Source organism: Calliphora vicina, chromosome 5 (genome assembly GCF_958450345.1).
Source record: "Calliphora vicina chromosome 5, idCalVici1.1, whole genome shotgun sequence".
NCBI lineage: Eukaryota > Metazoa > Arthropoda > Insecta > Diptera > Calliphoridae > Calliphora > Calliphora vicina.
In genome coordinates, this window is record NC_088784.1 from 93,077,562 (window position 1) to 93,098,647 (window position 21,086).

General features: G+C 29.7%; 2 protein-coding genes across 2 annotated transcripts in view; both read right to left on the reverse strand.

Annotated features, from left to right (window-relative positions):
- Positions 1–1,698: 1,698 nt before the first annotated feature.
- The window catches only part of LOC135961474 (protein split ends), an 80,819-nt gene continuing 61,431 nt past the window's right edge, over positions 1,699–21,086 (reverse strand). Inside the window, exons 14-19 of the mRNA XM_065512975.1 lie at positions 3,734–3,805; positions 3,087–3,659; positions 2,873–3,024; positions 2,696–2,807; positions 2,039–2,136; positions 1,699–1,973 (exon numbers count right to left, since the gene is read on the reverse strand). Of these exons, the coding sequence (XP_065369047.1) occupies positions 1,791–1,973; positions 2,039–2,136; positions 2,696–2,807; positions 2,873–3,024; positions 3,087–3,659; positions 3,734–3,805 (1,190 nt within the window). The 3' untranslated portion in view covers positions 1,699–1,790. The remainder of the gene's footprint in view (positions 1,974–2,038; positions 2,137–2,695; positions 2,808–2,872; positions 3,025–3,086; positions 3,660–3,733; positions 3,806–21,086) is intronic.
- Positions 11,979–20,579, reverse strand: LOC135959748 (arginine kinase). Its single transcript, XM_065510780.1, has 2 exons — positions 20,525–20,579; positions 11,979–13,327 (listed from the first exon to the last, which is right to left on the reverse strand). The coding sequence occupies exons 1-2, from the start codon at positions 20,577–20,579 to the stop codon at positions 11,979–11,981; spliced, it is 1,404 nt and encodes a 467-aa protein (XP_065366852.1).

Here is a 21,086-nt window from a genome sequence, read left to right on the forward strand (position 1 = left end):
TCGAAGGTACCCTGCTTTGAGCCCCCATAGCGCCGCCCCTGGAGCATTTGTAGGGCCTATTTTCATAACTGTGCAGTGGGGCAGAATCAAAATTTTTTGAAAATAAATCTAGCATTTCTAAACGTCTTTCCGATGTGGATACAATTTGTCGTGGGCGTAGCCAAGGAGTGTTCAAGTATCAGTTATTAAAATGGGCCATACAAATTCTCCACTGGTGGCGCTATGGGGCTCAAAGTATCTTCGACATGTAAAATTTTTAAACACGTGCCAATTTTTTCCCATCTGATTTCAAAGATTTTTAAATTTTTGGAAAGCTCTCTGTTGAAAAAACATGCTAGCGTGTGCTATTTATCTCTTATAATTTCCGAGTTATAGGGATTTCAAAATTGAAATTTTTAAATTTTGCCATATCGTATAGCTTTTTTAAAGATAAAGGTCGTATTTTTGGACAATATAAAAAAGATTTCAGAGCAATATCAGTTCGATGGCTTAATATAAAAAGGCGTAAATCGATTTTTTGTTACTTTACAGGAGAAGGAAAAAAATTAATAAACTCCATCAAATTTTAGACACAAAAAAAGTTTAAATGCAATTTTTAATAAAAAGAGACATCACATTTTATTTCTTATTTAAAATTTTTTTTTTTATTTTAATGAAGTTATTTAATATAATTATTTTTTCATTGAAATTTTTGAAAATAAAAAATTAGTTACGCCTTCTTTATATTAAGCCATCGAGTTATGGATAAAAAATATTAGATTTTTGCTGTTTTCTTGGCGAAAAGGTGACTTAACTCTTTTTTTATTAAAAAAATACTTTCTTTTAGAATATATAACAATTTTATGTTTTTCTATAAGGTATCTTTACGGAGAACATTTGGGTATAAAAAACATGTCCTATTTTTCAAACAAGTCGCCCCCCCCCCCCTACACCCTTCGGAAATTGACATATTTTTTATTAAAATTTAAAATTTGAGCCACATAATCTAAAATCCAAAAGCTGGGATCAGAAAACGGAAACCAGCTTTGGAAACCTTGATGTATTCCCAATTTATCCCCAAAGTATTTTCACAGGTCTGCGACAAATATTTTGATGTGTTACAAACAGAATGACAAAATCAATATAACCCCCTCTTTTTCGTTTATGGGTATATAAATGTTAAGAATTACATCACTTACCAGTAGACTTTCGGCCGTATAATTTTTTGTTTTGCAAAATAATAGCGATGATTCCAATTGCTTAAATTTTCAAAATTTTAATTTTATTTTATTCATAATTTATATAGTGTTTTCCTCTTAAATTAAAATTAAAATATTGATTTAAAAATTATAAATGTAAATATTTCGTTTTAAAAATATTTAACATATAAATTGTTATTGTACTAAACAAAATAACTGATTTTATTCTATCTATATATAAGAACATTTAATAATTTAATATATTTGAAAAAAATCAGTAAACCTGTTCAGTACGGGAACACAACAATTATATATATAAGAAGTGTATGTTAATTCCTCTAAACACATTCCAAAGGCACTTAATTTGATTCCATAACTTATATTTCTAGGTATTTAATTTAAAATAAAATCTTTAAGTGCACTTAAGTGCAATTTGCTTCTTAAATCTAAACAATAAATATTTGACACTCTACATTTTGTAATAAATACTTAAAAGTAATACTATATGATTTGTTATAGTTTGTTGCATTTTAACAATTAGGTATAAATTTAGAATTTTCTTTAGGCTAAAATTAGGTAACAAATGTTTAAATTAAACAGCTTGTTTTAGTTTTAACGATTTTCATCTTCTTCCTCTTGCAAACGTAAAATATCCGCTTTATTCATAAAATAATAACTGGGCTGACGACCTTTCAAATCTTTATACGTACGCTTGGCACCATTTTGTATTAAAATACGACTTATACTTTCAATTATATTTGTACCCATGGCATAGTGCAATGCAGTGCGTTCCAACTGTAAATAGTTTGAACAGATTTTTGATTTAGGAAATTTTCAATTTTATTTTATAGCCAACTTACATTATCACCAATTTTTAAAGCTTCTGGACAGCGATTAACAAAGTGTTCCACAATTTCCATAGATTCTTTTAATATTGCTATGTGCAAAGCTGTGCGACCTGTAAGATAATCATAATTTGTTAAAATATGAATTTTAAGTTTTGGCCCTAACTGTCTTCATTTAAAACAACTAACGAACTGATTCAGAAACACGACTTTTCAATGAAAATGGCTCAGTAATACATAAAACACATAGACCGGAAACTGTCCTGTCAAAGACCTAACTCAGTTGTCAAAAAAATCTATATGAAATCAGAAACAACACCCACATGTGTAATTATTTTTAATATTTTTTTCGTTTGAGTTTTTTTCTAGTTTCCGCTCTATATGAACTCAGTTTTCAAATAATTTTTGAGTGTTTTTCATAAAAAAAAATTTAAATTTATTTTTCGATTCGTATTTCTGAACATAGAAATATATATAGAGCAGAAACTAAAAACAAACTCAAACAAAGAAATTACACTTAGTGGTTTTACTAATATATTCTCACCTCTAAGGTTTATGACAACTGAGTTAGGTCTTTGACAGGGGAGTTTCCGATCTATGTTTATTTATATATGTTTCTAAATTACAGGACAATTCTAAAAACGATGTATTAATAAACCTAATTACACTCACCATAATAATTTTTAGCCTTTATTAACCATTTGCCATCTGGACCATTAGCAATTTCCTTAACGCGATCAGCATTATTATCACGTATCATTTGATGCAGTTCTTCGCGCAATTCCTACAAAAAAATACACAAATAAGATTAACCCTGCACTCGCAAATTTAACAAAAATTTTCAAGCACCTCCAAAGGTCTGATAGTGCGCAAATATTCGGCCAATTCCATTAGGCCTCTAGCTTCCACCACCTCTATAATGGGTGTTTCATTATCATCTAAAATATCAATGATGTGATCATAACCGGAAATGGCTAAATGTTCAAAGGGTTTGGTGTCTCCTGAAAAAGCAACCTCATTAATACCATTTAAATATCCAATTTAAATTATCTTCAAAACTCACCCACTATGGCCAATGACATTACATAACGATCAATTTCCTTGGCATTACCCAATTGATTGGCCTGCAACGCCACATCTCTGGCCGTACGATACAATTCATCACGATATGTTATGTCTGCTTTAGCCTCTTCGATTAGATGTATTAGACCACCTTTGCGATGTGATCGGGCGCAAGCAAAATGTAACATACTCTGACCATGTTCATCACGTTCCTCCAATTTCTTAGAAATTTCTGCATCCGAATCATTACCATCATCATCGTATTCCTCCAGCTGTTGCATGGAGTCCTCTTCAATGCTGTCCGGATTAGCATACTTCACGTGACCATTCATACGTGCTGTTTGATTTTCCATTTGTGCTGGTGCTGGTGGTGGGGTTGAGGTTTTGGAGGAGGCTAAAACTGTGGAATTTGTTTGACTGCTGCCCGAATGTATAGCTGCCTGTGTTATGGTACGACCGTTCGTATTGCGTGTTGAGACATAAGTTTGTAGGTAATTTGTTAAATATTCCAAAGGGTCATTTGGACGTTTGTGTGCAACTTGTGTTAAAGCTTTTATTAATGGATCAGCTAGGTCTGTAAAAGGGGTTTGGCAAGCGTTAAGTTTATTTTGTGAGATTACATGCCCATTAACAAATTCAAATACTTACTATCCGCTAAATATTTGCCCTGTTCGGTTTTAAAAATGGGATTTTCTTGAGAACTCGGATTTTCAATTTGACCTAAAATTTAGAATTCAGAAATAGAGAATCATAAAAAAACACGGATAAATTTAATTTACTTTTTCTACATTTTTCTACATCTAGACACTACGGTAATAAAGCCAAAATAAGCTAAAAACAAATTTACATATTAAATTTTAAGCATTTAAGATATTTTTAAGGTAATTATGTAACAGTTTAATAATAAAATAAAAATAATAAATATATTCTAGCCCTTAAATAGAAACGAGCATATGCTGCACAGTAAACCGTTTTCACAATGTACCTGGGGTCCAAGGCTTTACTTGGAGGACGTCTCACGTTTACCAACAAACTATGTTTCATTCAAAATGACACGTACTTTTTGACTCTTATATTTAAGAGTAACATCAAAAAAAAGGTAGAGTCCTCGCATTTGGTCTATAGGTTCACCTATCCCTTCAGATCAACTAAGAACGGATATTTGGAAATTCAAAGATTTATGAGTAACTTAATATCTTCAAAACTAATACAGATGCAAACATAATTTCAAATGAATCTTCCTCAACATAAAAAAGTGGACAAGTGTTTGGTACTTTTTTGAAATTATATCTGAATTTTGTTACTTTTTCGGAACCATATATAACTTTTGAACCAATAAACATAGAAATACTTTTTAAATCATATTTTTTACTTACAAAATAATAATAACAAGTCTGGTAATTTCAGCAAATACTAACAATTTAAACTCAACTTTAAATTGTTAATAACTTTGTAATTACTGCGATTCTAGCCAAAATAAGCTCAATCTGTGATCACTCATATTTCACACCAAAAATCGATTATTAGTATAAAAAAACTCAAATATCTTAAATCGTTAATAACTTTGTAAATACTGCGATTCTAGCCAAAATAAGCTCAATCTGTGATCACTCATATTTCAATCCAAAAATTGATTTTTAGTATAAAAAACTCAAATATCTTAAATCGTTAATAACTTTGTAGATACTGCGATTCTAGCCGAAATAAGCTCAATCTGTGATCACTCATATTTCATATCAAAAATCGATTTTTAGTATAAAAAACTCAAATATCTTAAATCGTTAATAACTTTGTAAATACTGAGATTTAAGCCAAAATAAGCTCAATCTGTGATCACTCATATTTCATATCAAAAATCGATTTTTAGTATAATAAACTCAAATATCTTAAATCGTTAATAACTTTGTAAATACTGCGAGTTAAGCCAAAATAAGCTCAATCTGTGATCACTCATATTTCAATCCAAAAATCGATTTTTAGTATAAAAAAACTCAAATATCTTAAATAGTTAATAACTTTGTAAATACTGCGATTCTAGCCAAAATAAGCTCAATCTGTGATCACTCATATTTCATACCAAAAATGGATTTTTAGTATAAAAAACTAAAATATCTTAAATCGTTAATAACTTTGTAAATACTGCGATTCTAGCCAAAATAAGCTCAATCTGTGATCACTCATATTTCATACCAAAAATCGATTTTTACTATAAAAAACTCAAATATGTTAAATCGTTAATAACTTTGTAAATACTGCGATTCTAGCCAAAATAAGCTCAATCTGTGATCACTCATATTTCATACCAAAAATCGATTTTTAGTATAAAAAACTCAAACATCTTAAATCGTTAATAACTTTGTAATTACTCCTATTCTAGCCAAAATAAGCTCAATCTGTGATCACTCATATTTCATACCAAAAATCGATTTTTAGTATAAAAAACTCAAATATCTTAAATCGTTAATAACTTTGTAAATACTGCGATTCTAGCCAAAATAAGCTCAATCTGTGATCACTCATATTTCACACCAAAAATCGATTTTTAGTATAAAAAACTCAAATATCTTAAATCTTTAATATCTTTGTAAATACTGAGAATTAAGCCAAAATAAGCTCAATCTGTGATCACTCATATTTCATTCCAAAAATCGATTTTTAGTATAAAAAAACTCAAATATCTTAAATAGTTAATAACTTTGTAAATACTGCGATTTAAGCCAAAATAAGCTCAATCTGTGATCACTCATATTTCAAACCAAAAATCGATTTTTAGTATAAAAAACTCAAATATCTTAAATCGTTAATAACTTTGTAAATACTGCGATTTAAGCCAAAATAAGCTCAATCTGTGATCACTCATATTTCAATCCAAAAATCGATTTTTAGTATAAAAAAACTCAAATATCTTAAATAGTTAATAACTTTGTAAATACTGCGATTCTAGCCAAAATAAGCTCAATCTGTGATCACTCATATTTCATACCAAAAATCGATTTTTACTATAAAAAACTCAAATATGTTAAATCGTTAATAACTTTGTAAATACTGCGATTCTAGCCAAAATAAGCTCAATCTGTGATCACTCATATTTCATACCAAAAATCGATTTTTAGTATAAAAAACTCAAATATCTTAAATCGTTAATAACTTTGTAAATACTGCGATTCTAGCCAAAATAAGCTCAATCTGTGATCACTCATATTTCATACCAAAAATCGATTTTTAGTATAAAAAACTCAAATATCTTAAATCGTTAATAACTTTGTAAATACTGCGATTCTAGCCAAAATAAGCTCAATCTGTGATCACTCATATTTCACACCAAAAATCGATTTTTAGTATAAAAAACTCAAATATCTTAAATCTTTAATATCTTTGTAAATACTGAGAATTAAGCCAAAATAAGCTCAATCTGTGATCACTCATATTTCATTCCAAATATCGATTTTTAGTATAAAAAACTCAAATTTTTTAAATCGTTAATAACTTTGTAAATACTGCGATTCTAGCCAAAATAAGCTCAATCTGTGATCACTCATATTTCATACCAAAAATCGATTTTTAGTAAAAAAAACTCAAATATCTTAAATCGTTAATAACTTTGTAAATACTGCGATTCTAGCCAAAATAAGCTCAATCTTTGATCACTCATATTTCATACCAAAAATCGATTTTTAGTACAAAAAACTTAAATATCTTAAATCGTTAATAACTTTGTAAATACAGCGATTCTAGCCAAAATAAGCTCAATCTGTGATCACTCATATTTCATTCCAAAAATCGATTTTTAGTACAAAAAACACAAATATCTTAAATCGTTAATAACTTTGTAAATACTGCGATTCTAGCCAAAATAAGCTCAATCTGTGATCACTCATATTTCAATCCAAAAATCGATTTTTAGTATAAAAAAACTCAAATATCTTAAAAATATCGATTCTAGCCAAAATAAGCTCTATCATTGAACACTCATATTTCATACCAAAAATTGATTTTTGTATAAAAAACTCAAATATCTTAAATCGTTAATAACTTTGTAAATACTGAGAATTTAGCCAAAATAAGCTCAATCTGTGGTCACTCGTATCTCATTCCAAAAATCGATTTTTAGTATAAAAAACTCAAATATCTTAAATCATTAATATCTTTGTAAATACTGCGATTCTAGCCAAAATAAGCTCAATCTGTGATCACTCATATTTCATACCAAAAATCGATTTTTAGTAAAAAAAAACATCAAATATCTTGAATCGTTAATAACTTTGTAAATACTGCGATTCTAGCCAAAATAAACTCAATCTGTGATCACTCATATTTCATACCAAAAATCGATTTTTACTATAAACAACTCAAATATCTTGAATCGTTAATAACTTTGTAAATACTGCGATTCTAGACAAAATAAGCTCAATCTGTGATCACTCATATTTCATACCAAAAATCGATTTTTAGTATCAAAAACTCAAATATCTTAAATCGTTAATAACTTTGTAAATACTGCGATTCTAGCCAAAATAAGCTTAATCTGTGATCACTCATATTTCAATCCAAAAATCAATTTTTAGTATCAAAAACTCAAATATCTTAAATCGTTAATAACTTTGTAAATACTGCGATTCTAGCCAAAATAAGCTCAATCTGTGATCACTCATATTTCATACCAAAAATCGATTTTTAGTATCAAAAACTCAAATATCTTAAATCGTTAATAACTTTGTAAATACTGCGATTCTAGCCAAAATAAGCTCAATCTGTGATCACTCATATTTCTATCCAAAAATCGATTTTAACTATAAACAACTCAAATATCTTGAATCGTTAATAACTTTGTAAATACTGCGATTCTAGCCAAAATAAGCTCAATCTGTGATCACTCATATTTCATACCAAAATTAGATTTTTAGTAAAAAAAACATCAAATATCTTGAATCGTTAATAACTTTGTAAATACTGCGATTCTAGCCAAAATAAGCTCAATCTGTGATCACTCATATTTCATTCCAAAAATCGATTTTTAGTACAAAAAACACAAATATCTTAAATCGTTAATAACTTTGTAAATACTGCGATTCTAGCCAAAATAAGCTCAATCTGTGATCACTCATATTTCATACCAAAAATTGATTTTTGTATAAAAAACTCAAATATCTTAAATCGTTAATAACTTTGTAAATACTGAGAATTTAGCCAAAATAAGCTCAATCTGTGGTCACTCGTATCTCATTCCAAAAATCGATTTTTAGTATAAAAAACTCAAATATCTTAAATCATTAATATCTTTGTAAATACTGCGATTCTAGCCAAAATAAGCTCAATCTGTGATCACTCATATTTCATACCAAAAATCGATTTTTAGTAAAAAAAAACATCAAATATCTTGAATCGTTAATAACTTTGTAAATACTGCGATTCTAGCCAAAATAAACTCAATCTGTGATCACTCATATTTCATACCAAAAATCGATTTTTACTATAAACAACTCAAATATCTTGAATCGTTAATAACTTTGTAAATACTGCGATTCTAGACAAAATAAGCTCAATCTGTGATCACTCATATTTCATACCAAAAATCGATTTTTAGTATCAAAAACTCAAATATCTTAAATCGTTAATAACTTTGTAAATACTGCGATTCTAGCCAAAATAAGCTTAATCTGTGATCACTCATATTTCAATCCAAAAATCAATTTTTAGTATCAAAAACTCAAATATCTTAAATCGTTAATAACTTTGTAAATACTGCGATTCTAGCCAAAATAAGCTCAATCTGTGATCACTCATATTTCATACCAAAAATCGATTTTTAGTATCAAAAACTCAAATATCTTAAATCGTTAATAACTTTGTAAATACTGCGATTCTAGCCAAAATAAGCTTAATCTGTGATCACTCATATTTCAATCCAAAAATCAATTTTTAGTATCAAAAACTCAAATATCTTAAATCGTTAATAACTTTGTAAATACTGCGATTCTAGCCAAAATAAGCTCAATCTGTGATCACTCATATTTCTATCCAAAAATCGATTTTAACTATAAACAACTCAAATATCTTGAATCGTTAATAACTTTGTAAATACTGCGATTCTAGCCAAAATAAGCTCAATCTGTGATCACTCATATTTCATACCAAAATTAGATTTTTAGTAAAAAAAACATCAAATATCTTGAATCGTTAATAACTTTGTAAATACTGCGATTCTAGCCAAAATAAGCTCAATCTGTGATCACTCATATTTCATATCAAAAATCGATTTTTAGTATAAAAAACTCAAATATCTTAAATCTTTAATATCTTTGTAAATACTGCGATTCTAGCCAAAATAAGCTCAATCTGTGATCACTCATATTTCATATCAAAAATCGATTTTTAGTATAAAAAACTGAAATATCTTAAATCTTTAATATCTTTGTAAATACTGCGATTCTAGCCAAAATATGCTCAATCTGTGATCACTCATATTTCAATCCAAAAATCGATTTTTAGTATAAAAAACTCAAATATCTTAAATCTTTAAGCTCAATCTGTGATCACTCATATTTCATACCAAAAATCGATTTTTAGCATCAAAAACTCAAATATCTTAAATCATTTATAACTTTGTAAATACTGAGAATTAAGCCAAAATAAGCTCAATCTGTGATCACTCATATTTTATACCAAAAATCGATTTTTTGTATAAAAAACTCAAATATCTTAAATCGCTAATAACTTTGTAAATACTGCGATTCTAGCTTAATCTGTGATCACTCATATTTCATACCAAAAATCGATTTTTAGTAAAAAAAACTCAAATATCTTAAATCTTTATTATCTTTGTAAATACTGAGAGTTAAGCCAGAATAAGCTCAATCTGTGATCACTCATATCTCATTCGAAAAATCGATTTTTAGTTTAAAAAACTCAAATATCTTATATCTTTGTAAATACTGCGATTCTAGCCAAAATAAGCTCAATCTGTGATCACTCATATTTCATTCCAAAAATCGATTTTTATGTGCTGTTTTTCTATAGCGAATGAGCGTTTTGAGTGGACGTTTTACATGTATTTTGTTTTTGTTACAATAGCAAAACACATGTTAAATTTCCACTCAAAGTACTCGTTCGCTATAGAAAAACAGCACATTAGTATAAAAAACTCAAATATCTTAAATCGTTAATAACTTTGTAAATACTGCGATTCTAGCCAAAATAAGCTTAATCTGTGATCACTCATATTTCATTCCAAAAATCGATTTTTAGTTTAAAAAACTCAAATATTTTAAATCGTTAATAACTTTGTAAATACTGCGATTCTAGCCAAAATAAGCTCAATGTGTGATCACTCATATTTCATACCAAAAATCGATTTTTACTATAAAAAACTCAAATATCTTAAATCATTAATATCTTTGTAATTACTGCGATTCTAGCCAAAATAAGCTTAATCTGTGATCACTCATATTTCAATCCAAAAATCGATTTTTAGTACAAAAACACTCAAATATCTTAAATCGTTAATAAGTTTGTAAATACTGCGATTCTAGCCAAAATAAGCTCAATCTATGATCACTCATATTTCAATCCAAAAATCGATTTTTATTATAAAAAACTGAAATATCTTAAATCTTTAATAACTTTGTAATTACGGAGAATTAAGCCGAAATAAGTTCAGTCTGTGATCACTCATATTTCATACCAAAATTCGATTTTTAATATAAAAGACTCAAATATCTTAAATCGTTAATAACTTTGTAAATACTGCGATTCTATCCAAAATAAGCTCAATCTGTGATCACTCATATTTCATACGAAAAATCGATTTTTAGTTTAAAAAACTCAAATACCTTAAATCGTTAATAACTTTGTAAATACTGAGATTTAAGCCAAAATAAACTCAATCTGTGATCACTCATATTTCATTCCAAATCTCGATTTGTAGTAAAAAAATCGTTGATAATTTTGTAAATACTGCGATTTTAGTGATATTTTATACTAAAAAGCGTTTTTTATATAAAAAACTCAAATATTTTAAATCGATAATAACTTCGTAGATATTGTGATTTAAGGACATATAAACCCATATATAAAAAACTCAAATATTTTAAATCGATAATAACTTCGTAGATATTGTGATTTAAGGACATATAAACCCAATATGTGAAAATTAATATTTCTTTTTGATATTTGATATTAATATTTCTTTTGAGATCCCCGGCCTTAAATGAGTCGCAACTGAAAAGTCTATTTAGTTAATATAAATTTGTAGTTTAAAAGTGTTTGGACATTTTATAATTTATTTGGCACTTATATATACAATAACAAGTTTCACAAAATTATATAAGAAAAATTAAAATTTTAAATTTGCCAGCAAATTAAAATCTATAGACAGGACACAAAACTTAAGAAATAAAAAGTAAATAATTAAGTGAATATTTACAAAATAAATAACTGAAAATCACAGCTAATATTCTCCTTCAAATTAAAGTTTTTAATAAAAAAAACCTTAATCTTATTTTGGAATGAGTAACTATAAAATTCAGTTAAATGTGCTGCTTTAAAACATTTATACAAATTTTAAAAATAAACTTACGAACCCCAATATTTGACAATCAGCACAAGCAGGTTAAATTACAAGTGAACATTTTGAGTTTTCTGATTTTTATATTTTTATAATACAGATATGTATAATACAAGTAAGAATTTGAGGTGATGTTGAGTTTTATTTATATTATTATAGCTATTGTAGGTATTGTATTTTATTTTATTTATAAATTGATGTCGGGGTATTGTATATACAAGTTGAGGTGTTTCAGTGTGGATGGATTTTAATAAAGCTGCTCTTTTTTCTTGGTGGGGGTAAAGGTTAGAGGGAGCGAGCTAGCGAGGCAGTCAGGATTGCAAAGAATTTTTAATCGCGATCAACTAAACTAGTTTTCTTACGACGAAATATCTTAACCAACATTGAGGCAATATGCTTCGAATTCGTCAGCGACATGTCCTTTTCCAGCGATATAATATTTGTTACAGCCGTACAGTAGTCCTGGAAGAGTACATGCTCTACGGCACCCATCGATTGCATGTTTATCAAGCGTACACTTATTTTCGAGTTGAGATTGGTGGTCAAAGACAAGCCACGCACCGAACACAGATGCCTTAGATTATCCATTTCTTTCATCAGATTGGGCAGACGTAGAATGGTGGTCATTTTGAGCCCCGTACCCAAAAAGGCTGGCCTTGCCTGTAGATATCCCAATAAGTAGCTCTCTTTGAAGTGTATTTGATGCTCCAAAAATGAAATGGCCCTTCCTACACGAGTGTAGACTGCACCAATATCAGCACCATCTTTCATTGTTGAAGTGCCTATAATACGCAGATGCTCTTGACAATTCAGCCACAAAGCCAGATTATTTGAGGAGCTAATGTAAACCCCTCTGCCATAAGGCCACAGGCTACCATTGAAAGCAGTGGACTCAGCCAGCTGGGTGCAGTCTTTGAGGTCCAGCAATGGTATCAAAAGTCCATATTCATTTAAAATTTCATAGATTTCTGAATTATCTTCTAGTATTTCCGTCAATGTATAATAACTACCCGGTTCAGCTTCATCAATGGCTTCTATAAAGGCCGAGGTAAATATTTTACCCATCAGTACACGTTCAGCCTGTTCTATCTGACCAATTGTCAGATTCAAAGGCAACTCAAATGTATCCAGATTTCTAGAACATTCCACTATTGTGCGGACAATTAAATTCGACTCATCATCAAATACAAAATATGCCGTATTCAGTCGTTCACTATGTTCCATGGGAAAATACGCTATACGAGGATGAGGCTTGAAATCCGCTGTAATACTCAAACATTGCATGTCTTTGATCAGAGGCACCAAAAACTCTTGAAATACAACGTACACATCAAAGTCGGGTGCTATTATGCCACAGTTAATGTCTTCCTCCAAATGACGTTCCTTGGATGTTTTTCTCAAGGCTGGCCATATGACATCGAAGAGATTATGATCCAATCTTGTCTGACGCTTCTTAATCTTTTCATATACCGAGGCTTTGAGGAAACGACTCAAATAACTGGTCACCGCTAATTGTATGGAACTCTTTTCCGTTAGTGGTTTTCTTTGGGACAAAGCCGATGCTGTTTGACCACTCCAGGTTTTACTGGACTCTTGTATGACACTAAAACAACGATCCAAAGTGCGGCCTACATCGCCATCCGTCATCAGCCTTCTTGAACTGTGCAAATCATCTGGTACTGTTTTTGTTTTTTTTTTTTGTGTATTTGTTCATTTTAGTTCGGGTCATGTAGAAAAAAGGAATGCAGAGAAGTGCAGAGAAGGCAGTTGGTTAGGCATTTTGTATAGATATTAAATTTGTTTGATTTTTCGATTTCTCGACAGTTCAACTGCTTAAATCACATCATACCCCAACAATAAGACAACAACAACACATTTATAGACCCCCTATTTGAAAAAAATTAAAACACTTAAAAGCACATAAATACATAAATATAATAAAACATGTAGATAAATAAATTTAAGAAAATTTTGAATTAAATTTAAATCATAACAAAACTACAACCAAAGTATACCACTACAACTAAGAGAATTAAGAAAAAAAATGTGATTTTTAACAAAATAATTAAAACCAACAGACATAAAACTATAAGCGATTGCAATGAGTCTTATAAGAACATTGAGACAAAAATGAAACCATCAAAACTTCTTCATGGAGCAGTCTAGTAGAGACATTGATAACCATATTGGATATCCATAGATAAATACACATAGATCGTAAGATCTCCTATCAAAAACCTAACTCAGTTGTCAAAAACCAAAGTGCTGAGAATATATTGGCAAAAAAAATTTATGTGAAAAACAACACTCGTGTGTGATTTTTTTGAGAAATTTTTTCTATTTGTATTTCTATACGCCTAAGTCTGTTGTCAGAAAGTGGTGAACATTTATAAATAAAAAACAAGTAAGAAAGTATGGTCGGTCAAGCCCGACCATATAATACCCTACACTAAGTAAAAGAGCAAAAACATTTTTCTTTTAAAATTTCAATAATTTATATTTTTGAGTGATTTTCGGAAGTGGGCCTTATATGGGAGCTATGACCAATTATGGACCGATCACCATGAAACTAGGTCGTGTGATTTATTTCTATATTAAAGTTAACTGTGTTGAATTTTGTGTGTATACCAACAACAGTTAAAGTGATTTTCGAAGCGAGTCTATATGGGAGCTATGACTAATTATGGACCAAATTTGATTGAAATATCTACAAAATTGCGACCTGTACTCTGCGCACAAGGTTTACATGGATAGCCAGTAGGGTGATCGGCCCGGTTTAAATAATCGGTTATAACCGGTTTTTTTGGCTAAGTCGGTTTCGGCATTTTGAAAAGCTAACATTTCGAATACCGAAGAAACCGGGTTTTTTTTGTGTAAAAGTGTGTTTTTATGAGTTATAGATAGATATTCTCCAAATCGTTTAAACTTTGTTTTATTCTTAAGAGATTATTTTAACCTTCATAAGGTGCTCAAATTTACAGAAGTTAAAGATCTTAATTTTAATTTCAAAATGGTCAAATTGGACCCGAAGACCTTGTAAAGGTTAAAAAAGTAATCAAAATTAAATAATTTGTTGTTATTAGAATACTTGTTTATTCTTTATCATAATTATATGATCACTTCTTTCATTTATATTTTTCCATTTTAATAACTATTATTTTAATAAATAAAACTTTTTTTCTTCTTTTTGTCAAAAAAACACGGTTATTATTAAAAACCGAAACCGGTTTATATTAAATTGCTATTTTTCGATGAAACCGAAAACCGGTTTCTAACAAATGTTGAAGAATCGATCACCCTAATAGCCAGCCAGCCAACCAGACGGACGGACATCGTTTAATCGACTCAGAAAGTGATTCTAAGTCAATCGGTATACTTTAAGATGGGTGTTAGACTAATATTTTTGGGCGTTACAAACATCTGCACAAACGCATAATACCCTCCCCACTATGGTGGTGTAGGGTATTAGAAGTAAGAAAGTATGGTCGACCATATAATACCCCACACCAAGTATATAAGCAAAAACATTTTTCTTTTAAAATTTCAATAGTTTATTTTCGTAAATGATTTTCGGAAGAGGTCGTTATATGGGAGCTATGACTAATTATGGACCGATCGCCATGAAATTAGGTCGTCTTATTTACGTCTATATGAGACTAATTTTTGTTGAACTTTATGTGTATACCAAAATTTTTAAGAGATTTATGCTCTTAAAATTGATTTTCGGAAGCGGGCCTTATATGGGAGCTATGCCTAATTATTGACCAATCATCATAAAATTTAGTAAAATTAATTCCGTATATACATATAAAACTTATTTGGTGCGAAATTTGTGTCGATACCTATACAAATTAAATATTTATGACCGACAAAGTCCAATTTCGGGAGGACATTTGTATGGGGGCTAGGTGAAATTATGGACCGATTTCAGCCAGTTTCAATAAGCTTGGTCCTTGGGCCGCAAAAATTTTATTTACCAAATTTTATCGAAATATCTTCACCTGTACTTTGCGCACAAGATTTACATGGACAGCCAGCCATACGGACGGACGGAATGACGGATGGACGGACATTATTTAATAGACTCAGAAAGTCGATCGGTATAATTTAAGATGAGTGCTAGACTAGGGTATTTTCTTTTCTACTGCTCAATGTGTATGTATTTCAATTTCAATACACAATTACTCAATTGGGGTATTCAAACGGTCTCCTATTAGGTCGTATTGTCATAATGTCATAAAATACTTTTTTAGTTAAAATAAATTTTTGTTGTGTTTCAAACAAAAAAGTTATAAACTAATAAGACTTTTAGAACTATGTTTATTCGTTTGTCATGAAATAACACTTTTTTTGTTTGCAGAACAACAAGAATTTGTTTAAACTAAAAAAATATTTTACGACATTATGACAATACGACCTAATAGCAGACCGTTTGAATCCCCCAAATATGTATTTAAAGTTGTCTATTTTATTTGGAATTTTACCAAATCAAATTTTAAATTGTTAATTTTATATAGAATTTTCTCCATTTCAATTTGATTCCAATTGATATTGAAAATTTTAAAATTGAAATTTCAAAAATTTCAAATTGAAATTGTGAATATTTCAAAATTGAAATTGGAAAAATTTTAAATTAACAAGATTTTAAATAAAATTAAGAAATCACCAAAAATGCTGTTGCTATCCAATTATCAATAGGCATCTGTCAGTCGTCTACCGTCGATATTTTGAACAAGCTGCGGCATTTAGTTTATATTTGACAGCCATTTATAGCAGACTACCTCGTGACTTAATGAGAAATTGGAAAAAAGTGAATTTCTTTATTTTAAGCGGAAAAAACCAGCACTAAAATAAAAGAATAGCTTGTTAAATAATACGGGAACTCTGCATCATCAATTTCAGTGGTAAAAAGCACGGAAGATGCCACATGTTCGGGAAGAAGTGACTATTTCTTGTTCCCGATTTATATAGATATCCACACAAATTCCTCCACAAATAAGATTTATATAAAAGGAAATCACATTTAAAATTGTTTTCAGATCAATCCATAATTAATCATAGCTCCCATATATGGCTCACTTCCGAAAACCATGTTAAAAATTCAACAGAAATAAGTGTCATATAGAAATAAATCACACTACATAATTTCACGACGATCGGCAACCTAACAACACTTTAACAAGTATAAATCTCTTAAAAATGTTGGAATCACAATCAGTTTTAACAAAACCAATTTTCATATAAATATAAGGAAATCACGCGATCTAATTTTAGGACAATCAGTCCATAATTTAATCGTTTATTTCAAAAACCAGTCAAGCAACAAAAAATCCAAAATTGAGTTATTGGACGATTACTGTTTTGTAAAGGTAAATGCATTGTTTAATGCAAAAAATAATTAAATACTACCTCTCATTATGGTTAAGCAAAGCCTAGAAATTGGAGTTTATTGCAAAAATAAGTCAAGTGAATTATTTGGTACTATGTAATACTATATCCTAATACATTTTTTTTCCATAAATGTTGAATAATGATTTGCTCATATACTCAGTGTAGGGCTTGACCGACTATGTAAACATTTTTACTTATTTTAATTTTGAAAAACTCGAGATTTAATTCACAATTTCTATTTTTGAAAACTGACAAAATTGAGCAAAGTATATAAGTTTATGTATTCATATCTTGTAAATCTGATGTCCGATTAGGTTGATTGTGATACCGTCTGAAAGGTTATAATGTCCTCTTTAAATTATATAAATACATAGAAATGTTTCTAGTTTTGTCCAAAAGGGTGGAAGCCTTTTGATTTTTACTATTTTTCAATAAAAAAAAGTCTTCCAGTTTTCTCATAAAAATAAATTATTTTAGTTTATTAGTTTGTATTCAGTTTGTACAAAACATGCATCTATTCTCCTTTAATTGTATACTTTAATATAAAAGTGCATCATAATGCAAATGAAATTTTCTGATGCAATTTCGAAAAATTTTTTTATGGTTTATGGTTTCTTAATACAGGCAAATCCCGGTATAACGAACGATATGTTGTCAGGCCCATTCGTTAAATTGAAAAATTCGTTATATCGAGACTTTTTATTTTGCAATTTTGGACAACTTTTTCTATATGGGAATTTTGATCCATAGGATGGATTAGCGGTGTGACATTAGGAATCATGAATATCGTCCAAATTTGTATATCTTTAGTAGTGTTTACTAATTGTTCCTCAGGAGGGTGGCTTGGTGCATTATTTTTTTTTTTTTAAAAAAAAGAGAAGTAACATTCAGGCAATTAATATGCCTATATATAATTGTGTTACTTTCTTTGGAAAGGGGATAGAGTGTAGAAGAAAAGGTGGTGAAAGGAGATGAAAAACTTTTTTTTTTTTTTTTAATTGACAACTCTGCGTTATGTTTATTATTAGTGCAGGTTGCAGCGCCTGTGGTGGTGAGTTGGCGCATTAGTCAAGCCAACAACATTTATTTAATTATTTTACTTCGGTGGCGTTTTAGTGTTATACCACCGAAGGAGGGCGCTGTGATAAATATTAGTTATTAGTAAACTAATAATTATTATAAACTGATGTTGTTGATTGGCAGCGGCTGGGAATCGAACCCAGGCCACAAATACCATATCATGCTTAATGATCAAACGCGCTAACCAATTAAGCCACAGCACCCTCTTTATGCACTTGCATTATCCACGATTAATAAAGCCTTCATTGTAAGGGATTTCGATTCTGAAAATGATTCAACATGTAAAAAATTTAACTCAGGGACAAACATTTAAAAAAAAACAGATTTTGAAGATTTCAGATTCCCCTTTATTTTTGTTTTTATTTTCTTCAAAATACATGTTGAGAATTTTGTTATTCCATATTTCATTTATCTAAATTTTTTACTTTTTCTTTCGATGAAATTCTTCTACGGTTTCCCATATTTAATTCACGCGAACACTTGCACAATAATAGCCTGTTTCACATTATGAACGAATCAGTTTACTTTCGCTACGAACGAAATCTTTCATTCGATATATGACAGCACCTATTATTAAAGAGAGTAACCATTGAAAACGGTACTGTAACGACTTATTTTCTTATTTTTACATTCTTTACTACTTTTGTTTTTTATACTTTCTGTTCGTTATATTGAGCGTAAAATTTCCAAAATGTTCCCTATATAAAGCTGTCAATGTTAAAAATTTAGTCGCTTGTTTGATTTTGTTTGTTTTTTCTCACCATTCGTTATATCGAGCATACAATTTTTGAAACGTTCGTTATATAAGGTAGTCAATGTTATGAATTTGATCGTGCGTTAAATCGGATTTTCGTTAAAGTGAGATTCGTTATACCGGGATTTGCCTGTATATTAAAATATGAAATGTTTAATCAACAAGACGAAAATAAATTTATTGGTGATGTAAATTATTTATGGTGGAACGAAAAATAGATATTTAAATTTAAATATTGGGTGTATGATTTAAAAATGCGGAGTGACGTCATATGCGAAATCGGCTGAAGCACTCCGATTGTTCACCAAAGCTTATGGTGAATGTGTTCTATTGGTTTCAACGTTTGTTTGGTTCAGAAGTGGTGATTTTGGCACTGAAGACAAAGATCGCTCAGGCCAGCCAAAAAAAGGTTGAAGACCAAGACTGACTGTTATCAAACTCAACAACAGCTTGCAAAATCATTGCAGCAGCTTCAATACGTTTGCGAACAGCGGTATTCATCCAAAAAAAGGGAAATTGGGTGCCATACGAATTGAAACTGGGAGACCTTGTTTGAACTCTATAAAAGAAACTAATTTTTGCACTGAATCAATACAATTGCTACGAAAAATGGACACATTATGATAAGACAAAGCGTAAGAGATCGTATGTGAAGCCTGGCCAACAAACCAAATATCCAATGCGCTAAAATTGCATGGAAGCAAAACAGTTCTATATATTATAAGCTGCTGAAATCTGGCCAGGCCATCACAGGGAACCCGTACCGAAAACAAATGATTCGTTTGAAGCGAGCATTTGCTGAAAAATTACCAGACATGAAATCGTAATATTCCATCATGACAACATTCGGGCACATGATGCAATACCTGTTAACAATTATTTACAATGAAGTGGTTGGGAAGTTTTACCTCACCCGCTTTACAGTACAGACCTTACCCGTCCGAACTATATGTTTTGATCGATGCAGAACGCTATCTCTGGGATACTCTTCACTTTGGAACAGAGTATCCGATATTGGCCTCATGAGCAGTTCTTTTGGCGCGGAATCCATATGATGGAAAAAGGTCATAGCTTCCAATGGCCAACTTGAATAAATTTATGTTGTACAAATGTTTTAAAAAAATTGAAAAAATCTCCCATTTATAAGTCATTGGCAAAATTATTTCTAAAAGTTTAGTCTTTTCCAGAAATTCAAATTACCAATTTAAATGTATTTTTGCAATATCCGCCTAGTCACGAAAAATAATCAAAGTAAAAATTTTGAACTGAATATGAAAAATGCTCCAATTGTTTAAATTCTTTTAAAAGATTTAAAAAAAAATAATTAAATTAAATTAATAATGGAGTCATAACTTCTTTGGAAAATATCATTGAAATTGCAAATGTCAAATACAACTGCTGTCCGCAGAGATTCTCCCATATATTAATTTTTAACATATTTTATGAATTTTTAAAACAAAATGAAAATTAGGCATAAACTTCTATATCTTAAACCAACTTTTTTGTCCAAAATCTAAAAACATTTTTTCTTAATTTGGTTTAAATGCAAATTATTAATGATTCAGCTAAGCCATGCGAATAAATTTTTGTAACGCATTTCAGTTATATTTATTATTGATTTGATTTATTTATTTCTGTACTATCCACTTACCAAATACATCATCAATATTATTAATTACGTAATTAAGAAATTGACGATTATCCATATTTTGTGTGTGCTATATCTACTATTCACATTTAAATATTCAATTAATATGCTTGAACAAATTTAAAATATCGATTTCAGGTAATAACTCTTTGTCGTTGTGACTGTATGTCTACAAAACAACTGACGAGTTTACAATCAGTTTAAATAAATACAATTTTCTACAACCATTTAGGTAGACTTTAAAACAATGACTGAACGTCTGCTTACAAATGAATTGAACTGTGGCTATGCCCCCTAAAAATATGGATGCAACTAACCATCAACAACCCCAAACTCCCCATTATTATTAGTCATTCAGTCAGTCATAATAAAACATCAACAACAACAATAACCCACATAATAAAAACAATGACAAGTTTAAGGTTTAAAATTACTTCTACAAGAACAAGAACAAACATAATTAAATATTTATTTAACACAGAAATAATTAAACAGAGACGAGGGTTGGTAAATTATAGCAAATTAAATGGACAATAAAAGTTATTGTAAAATAATTGAATTGAAT